Genomic DNA, 8,043 nt, shown 5'->3' on the forward strand with positions numbered 1-8,043 from the left:
AACAAAATGTTGGCACTAATTAATGGTGCTATTAAGTGTCTGCAAATGATCAGTTTCTTTCTTATGAAGGGGTGGGATGAAAGTTCCACTTCTTTCCACTCCTTTTTTTGTGATACAGGCCCGTGGTCTCTCTGGAGTTAGAACAGATTTAATCAAATACACATTTTGTATCAATCTGAAGTGAGAGGAGCGCCACCTGTTGGACACTTTTCAGCCTGTGCTGCTGTCACATGACCTGTGTGTGTTTTAGTGGTGAGGTAATGTGTGTGTGTGTGTGTGTGTGTGAGGAGGGTAAAGACTCATTCAGGAGGCCTCTTTCATTAATAACACACACACACACACACACACACACACACACACACAAACACGCTCACACTCCTCCCCCTCCAGACCACAACTAAAAAGAGGTCAGCAGTCGGCTCCATTGTGGCGCCCTCACACACACACACACACACACACTTCAAAGCGTTCTCACTGTCAGTGTCCAGGGTGATGATGTCATCCCTGACCTCCTCGCTGTCTGTCAGTGGGCGGGACAGACGGGAGGGCGTGCCATGTTTGTTTCCTCAGAGCTGCATCACTGAGTCCATCAGGTTCTCATGGCGTCTCGACAGATGAGCTCCGCCCTGCAAACATGATGTAATAATGAACACACTGGAGGGTTTAAGGTCAGAGGTCAGCCTGAGGCCACGCCCCCTGGTCTGATGTCACATGTCTCTGTCTCTCTGCAGGCATATGGCTGGGCGTTGGAGGGTATGCGTCACCTAGCTGGTGTCAGTATGGAGGAGTGCACGCTGCCGGACAAATGCCAGGCTGTGATTGGCTGCCTGGAAGAATACCAGCGCCAGCACCCACCAATCCCAGATGAGCGCTTCCAGGACATGAAGGTGGTGGCTGGCGAGCTGCGGGGGGAGCGAGGCCTCCGTCAGTGGAGCTTCGCTTGGTCCAAGTGTCAGGAGACCAAGAGGATGTTCGACAGGAAGATGGAGGCGGCCCTCAGGACACGGGACTCCGCCCACAGGCCGCGCTCTGACTCTGCCCTCAGCAGGAGCTCCGCCTCATCCAGGAGATCACTGTCAGGACTCTGGGGGATCTTTGAGACCTCCTCCTCATGTCCCCCCGAGCAGAACGCCTCCTCACCTCCTCGTAACCCCTCCTCCCCCGTCACCCCCCAGCACACGCCGCTCCTCCAGCGTCTGTTCCGCAGCGTCTCCTCAGACGAGTCGTCAGACCGGGGGGATATCTGCTCCTCCAGCCCCAGCCTCCCCCGCCTCGACTCTTTCGCCAGTTCCACCCCCCCCTCCTCCTCCTCCTCCTCCTCCTCCTCCTCCCTCTTCTCCTCCAGCAGACGGCAGCAGCTGAGAAAGACTCAGAGCTTCGACTGCCCCTCCACCCCCGAGGTGTCACGGTACGGACCGTGTCCTCGCGCCCTCAGCGAGCCGGTGCGCAGAGGAAACACGGGCGTGTTCATCCGCGGCCTGGAGGTCAGCAGCTCTGAGGCCGCCGACCACACGCTGTGCCCCAGGACCGCCGCTCACGGCTGGGCGGGACAGGGGCTCCGCAGCCCCGGGACCCCCAGAACCAGCCCAGCAGGAGAGTCCCGCCCCCGAGGAAGGTGGGTAATAACACCGCCACTTCTGTGTGGTGACATCATCACCACAAACAGGAAGTGATTAAGTACATTTACTCAACTAAAAACTGCACATGAATATTTCTACACTTTTCTCATTGACTTCATGTCAGAGGAAATATTTTTTATAAAATGTGATGTCACAGATGAAAGCAGCTGTCAGTGCGTTACTAACGATCCTCTGACATCACGAGACCGCCAAACGCATCAGTGTTTTATAAAGTGATTCTGTCAGAGCTGTGAGCTGTGACCTGTTACTGCTGAACTCAGGATGTAGGAGTATTACTATGAGTATGTGCTCGCTCAGAGTGTTATGACGTGTGGATGCATGCTAAGTACAAGAGAAGAAGAAGAAATGAGGGACGACTTACAGCAGACAGATCAGAGAGGAGATATGTGTTCATGTAAACAGCCTGCTGTGTGTGTGTGTGTGTGTGTGTGTGTGTGTGTGTTTGTTTCATGGGTTTGTGTGTGCAGTAAGCTGCGTCACGTGGTGGAGGAGATGGTGACCACGGAGAGGGAGTACGTGCGCTCTCTGCGTTACATCATCCATCACTACTTCCCAGAGATGGACCGAGCCGACCTTCCTCAGGATCTCCGGGGGAAACGCTCCGTCGTCTTCGGGAACCTGGAGAAACTTCTGGACTTCCACAGTCAGTTCTTCCTCAGAGAGCTGGAGGCGTGCTGGAAACACCCGCTCAGAGTGCCGCACTGCTTCCTGCGACACGTACGACACATTTATTTATTTAATTAATTAATTTAATTTAATTTAATTTAATTTCTTTTAATTTTTAATTTTTTAATTTAATAAAGTTGTTACTCAACTGTATGATCTGACCAACAAAGTAACAGCTGCAGGCCCGGGTGGTGATACACCAGTGCATCCTGGTACATGTAGGCACTGCAGCACAGCTCAGCTTCATCAGTCAGTATAACCAGTCTGACCTTGTTAACATGGCGGCACAGCGTCTGTATCTGTGGCGTCCTGCGGAGGATGAATATGAGTCAGAACACAGTAAATGTGTCCTTGAACACAACACCCTCTGTGCTGTAGAGCGCCTCCTGGCTGCACAGAGGAGAAATCAGCCTGTAGTTCTTCCTGCCTCCAGCAGGAGGTGACGGCGCCGGACGCAGGAACAACTCCAGAGTTCACAGTTTATTTGTCAGTTACTTCAGTGGACTACATTTCCCATCAGCCCTGACAGGACACCACAGAGAGGAGGCAACATTCTCAGTTCAGCATCACAAACACTGTCTGTAGTTCTCAGTGGGTTTGAACCAATCAGCTGCTGATGATGTTGTTTATTGTTGTTTGTGTAAACAGCAGGAGCAGTTCAGTCTGTACGCTCTGTACAGTAAGAACAAGCCAAAGTCTGACACTCTGCTGGCCAATCACGGGAACTCCTTCTTCAGGGTGAGAACGCATCATCATCATCATCATCATCATCTTCATCATCTTCATCTTCTGCTGACTCTACACACGGCACACACTGACCATCATCTTCCTCCCTCCTCTCTCCTCCTCCTCCTCCTCCTCCCTCCTCTCTCCTCCTCCTCCTCCCTCCTCCTTTGCTCCTCTCTCCTCCTCCTCCTCCCTCCTCCTTTGCTCCTCTCTCCTCCTCCTGCAGAGGAAGCAGATGGAGTTAGGAGATAAGATGGACTTGTCCTCCTACCTGCTGAAGCCCATCCAGAGGATGAGTAAATACGCTCTCCTGCTCACTGACCTCATCAAGGAGGTGGGCGGGGCCCAGGAGGCGGAGCTTGTGGCGCTGCAGGCCGCCACCAACATGGTCAAGTTCCAGCTTCGCCACGGAAACGACCTGCTGGCCATGGATGCCATCAGAGACTGTGATGTAAGTTTGATAACGCTCAAAGAGACGAACAGGAAGTTGTTTAAATTAAACGTAGAAAATGTTTTTGTTTTTTTGTTGTTTCCGTTTATGATGAAGACAAACCTGATCAGCTCCGACTGAACCCTGATCGTCTCTGTCTCTCTCTGTCTGTGTCTTTGTGTCTGTCTCTGTGTTTGTCTCTGTGTCTCTGTCTGTCTGTGTGTCTCTGTCTGTCTGTCTTTGTGTCTGTCTCTGTCTCTCTGTNCTGTCTCTGTCTCTCTGTGTGTGTCTGTCTCTCTGTTTGTCTCTGTGTCTCTGTCTGTCTGTGTGTCTCTGTCTGTCTGTCTTTGTGTCTGTCTCTGTCTCTCTGTGTGTCTCTGTCTCTCTGTCTTTGTGTCTGTCTCTGTCTCTCTGTGTGTCTCTGTCTCTCTGTCTTTGTGTCTGTCTCTGTCTCTCTGTGTGTCTCTGTCTCTGTGTGTCTCTGTCTCTCTGTCTTTGTGTCTGTCTCTGTCTCTCTGTGTGTCTCTGTGTCTCCAGGTGAACCTGAAGGAGCAGGGTCAGCTGATGCGTCAGGATGAGTTCACGGTCTGGAGCGGGAGGAGGAAATGTCAGCGTCACATCTTCCTGTTTGAGGAGCTGATTCTGTTCAGTAAACCTAAGAAGATGGAGGGAGGTCTGGACGTCTTCATCTACAAACACTCCTTCAAGGTAAAACCAGGTGGACGTCACAGCTGCACGTCTTCAGAGGACACTGAGACTGAGCTCTTCTTCCTCTGTGTCCCTCAGACAGCAGACGTCGGTCTCACAGAGTCCACCGGAGACAACGGGCTGAGATTTGAGATCTGGTTCAGAAGGAGGACGTCAAAGAACCAGACCTTCATCCTTCAGGCCTCCATGTCAGAGGTCAAACACGCCTGGACCTCTGACATCGCCCGCATCCTGTGGACCCAGGCCACCAGGAACAAAGGTACAGACAGGAGAGGACTGTCTGTCATCACCTGCGACCTTCATCCTCATCATCATCACCTGTAACCTTCATCATCATCATCATCACCTGTGTGTGTGTGTGTGTGTTTCAGAGCTGCGTCTGAAGGAGATGGTGTCGATGGGAGTGGGAAACAAACCGTTTCTGGACATCCAGCCGAGTGACGCCGCCATCAGTGACCGAGCCGTTCATTACATCATGAAGAGCAGAGGTCTGACCCTTCAAAAAAAAAGCACGCATCACTAATCTTTATCTGATCACTTAATTATCAATAACTCCATCTGACGACGTGGAGCACGCTGAGACGTTTGACTCAAGATGTTTCTGTGTTCAATATGTCATACAGCTGCTAATGATCTGTGTGTGTGTCTGTGTGTGTCTATGTGTGTGTGTGTTCAGGTGCTAGAACGCGGGCATCCATCGCTGTCTCCGTCTTTGATCACTCCAACCCTTTCAAACGAGCAGCGGTGACCTCTGACCCCATGACATCAGGACCATCTTCAACTAGCCTGCTGGGACCGCTCAATCTGCACATGTACAGGTACAACTAGCCTGCTGGGACCGCTCAATCTGCACATGTACAGGTACAGCACACACCTGCACATGTACAGGTACAGCACACACCTGCACATGTACAGGTACAGCACACACCTGCACAGGTACAAGTACAGCACACACCTGCACAGGTACAGGTACACATCTGTCTAACCACGTGTCGTCTCTTCTGCAGTCAAACCTCGTCCTCCTCTCCTGCTTCTGAGAGCTCCTTCATCACTTCCTGTATTGAGGAAGACGAGCAGGAACATGAGACCAGCAGCCAGCCCTCCATGAGTACGCACACACGCACACGCACATGCACACACACATACACACACCACACACACACACACACACACCACACANTACGCCAGTAGATTGTTAGCTCATGAAGCCAGATACAGCGTATGTCTCTCTTTACATTAAGGTGAATTGATTCCATTGGTGTTAATAGGGCCTATTGGATTTTATTTAGATGTAATTGCCAGTGATGGTGGCTTTGCAACCATTAATGGGAACAGTGCACTGACACTTAATGTAGTTCTTTATTCCAAGTGGGAGATATTGTAGCTGTCAGAAATTCTTAATATCTCAGACTTAAAATGACAACTTTAATATAAAGGGGTCTCCGACTGCACGTAATATAATGTGAACGCAGCATATGAATATGTTAAATATCAACTGGTAGTGTAAACTGGAAAAGAAGTTTTCATGGATTTATATACATATAGTATATATACACACACCACACACACACACACGCACACACACACATACACACACACACACACACACACACACACACACAGTTAACATACTTAACAATAATGTTGTAATAACGTTTGTCTCTCAGCCACAGAGAGTTCGGGCTCGTCGTCTCGATGTCTCTCCGGCTCCACGGGCTCTGACAGCGGCTGCGTCTCCTCCCACCTGCAGGAGGCGCTGCCAGAGGAGCCCAGCCCCCTCAGCCAGCCTTCTTCCTCTTCCTCCATCTCTTCCAACAAACAGCACCTCAACAGCCAGTACATTTCACCTGTGAGTACAGACACACAGACACATAGACAGACAGACAGGGGGCGGAGTCATACAACCACAGGGTGGTGAATCTTGTTTCCTGTCACAGTTTGACAGAAAGTTTCAGCTCCAGCTGTTGGTGTGACCACTGAACTCTCCATGTGTTCTGTGTGTGTGTGTGTGTGTGTGTGTGTGTGTGTGTGTGTCCTCAGAAAGCAGCTCCGGTCATCAGTCCGGCCACCATCGTGTAATCAGCTGACCTGATGGACTCGACTGTAAGTGAACTCATCATCATCATCATCATGTGTCACATGAGAAACATCAAACATCATCAGTGTAACCTTACAGTCACCAGCAGAGGGCGCTGACAGACTCACAGGCTCTAAACAACATGTGATCATTAGACACTGACACACAGACCCTCCTCCCGTCTGTCACATCAGTGTCAGTAACATGATCGTCAACAATCTCTCCTCCTCTGTCATGACAATATGTGGAGTCAGTTCATGGAGGTGAGCAGCAGGTGGCGCTAACTCTCCAGCAGAGGAAGAGGAGCACAGTGAGATGATGATGTCATAAAAACAGCTGCTGTGAAACCTTGATCAAAGGACACAGAGGATGAAGTGATCAGCTGATGTTAATGTTCCAGCTGCAGACACACACACACACACACACACACACACACACATTAAACCTATTGATTGTCTCTTGTTAATCTGAGCGATGATGTCACAGCCCTTCAGTCTCAACCTCACGCTGTCACTTTGGGGCGTCGCAGCAGAGTGGATCGTGCCGGCGCCCCATGTACACTTCCTGTTGACTCTCATTCACCTTTTCTTTAACCTGCAGCTCGACAGTAGAGAGTGACTCATGATGTGAACACATGAATGGATCATTGGTGTGAAACATTCACACTGATTATTGATCATTGATTGATCAGCTCTTCAGTTAACTGATCAATGACTTCATCTGTTGAACATCATGAACAAGCACAGAGCTGACACTGAGGAGGAACATCATCTCCACAGTGACAGGAAACTGTTTCACAATAAAATACACAACAAATGTTTCACAATAAGAGGAGTCACAGACTGTGACATCATGTTTGTTACAGTTATTTATATCTGTGTTCGTGATGTCATCGTCCACACAGCTGTTTATGTTGTTGTTTACATCACACATGATGTCATTAAAGCCACCTCTCTCTCTGTCCCTCTGCCTGTCTCTCTTTCTCTCTGTCTGTCTGTCTCTCTGTCTCCAGGTGTGTGTTGCTGCTGCAGTGAGACACCAGGAGAGTCGACCTGTTGTCTGTAGTTTCTGATCTGAGCTCAGTTTTATTTATGTTCAGGTTCAGTAGAGTTTATGTTGGTAGCTGCTGTTTGTTACTGATCCAGGATCAGGTCTGTGTCTCTGAGCTGATCCAGGATCAGGTCTGTGTCTCTGAGCTGGTCCAGGATCAGGTCTGTGTCTCTGAGCTGGTCCAGGATCAGGTGGACTAACTGTACATGTGTGTAAATAAAGTGTCACTTTTCTTACCTGAGTAATAAACACAGTTTGTTCAAAACTGACACATGTCTCTGAGGTCTCTGTGGAGGAGGAGGAGGAGGAGGAGGAGGAGGAGGAGGAGGAGGAACCACCTCCCCTCAGTCACTGTCTCAGTCCTTGGGTCATTCAGGCTTCAGAACTCTGTCAGCAGAGCATAGCTGAAGCTCGTCACTGGACAGACCTGACTGTGTCCACGGTGAGGACAGACCTGACTGTGTCCACGGTGAGGACAGGACCTGACTGTGTCCACGGTGAGGACAGACCTGACTGTGTCCACGGTGAGGACAGACCTGACTGTGTCCACGGTGAGGACAGGACTGACTGACTGACGTTCACTTCCTGTTTTCATCTTCTATATAATTCAGTTTGTATTTTAAAAGATGGACGACTGTCTGCAGAGATGTCCAAAGGGCGAGACTCAGCCAGGACAGGAGGACAGGTGAGACTAATCATAGATACAAAACACTGATGATTGATGGTGATGATGATGATGATGATGA

The 8,043-nt window shown here is 49.9% G+C and overlaps 1 protein-coding gene across 1 annotated transcript in view; it reads left to right on the forward strand.

Annotated features, from left to right (window-relative positions):
• plekhg4 (pleckstrin homology domain containing, family G (with RhoGef domain) member 4) overlaps nt 1-7,566 on the forward strand; it is a 47,627-nt gene extending 40,061 nt beyond the window's left edge. The window contains exons 10-21 of the mRNA XM_050055109.1: nt 732-1,615; nt 2,108-2,357; nt 2,955-3,044; nt 3,259-3,483; nt 4,000-4,170; nt 4,249-4,429; nt 4,542-4,658; nt 4,847-4,988; nt 5,178-5,278; nt 5,838-6,019; nt 6,211-6,273; nt 7,260-7,566. Coding sequence (XP_049911066.1) covers nt 732-1,615; nt 2,108-2,357; nt 2,955-3,044; nt 3,259-3,483; nt 4,000-4,170; nt 4,249-4,429; nt 4,542-4,658; nt 4,847-4,988; nt 5,178-5,278; nt 5,838-6,019; nt 6,211-6,249 — 2,382 coding nt within the window. The 3' untranslated portion in view covers nt 6,250-6,273; nt 7,260-7,566. The remainder of the gene's footprint in view (nt 1-731; nt 1,616-2,107; nt 2,358-2,954; nt 3,045-3,258; nt 3,484-3,999; nt 4,171-4,248; nt 4,430-4,541; nt 4,659-4,846; nt 4,989-5,177; nt 5,279-5,837; nt 6,020-6,210; nt 6,274-7,259) is intronic.
• The last annotated feature ends 477 nt before the right edge of the window (nt 7,567-8,043 follow it).

This window comes from Epinephelus moara, chromosome 1, assembly GCF_006386435.1.
Source record: "Epinephelus moara isolate mb chromosome 1, YSFRI_EMoa_1.0, whole genome shotgun sequence".
NCBI lineage: Eukaryota > Metazoa > Chordata > Actinopteri > Perciformes > Serranidae > Epinephelus > Epinephelus moara.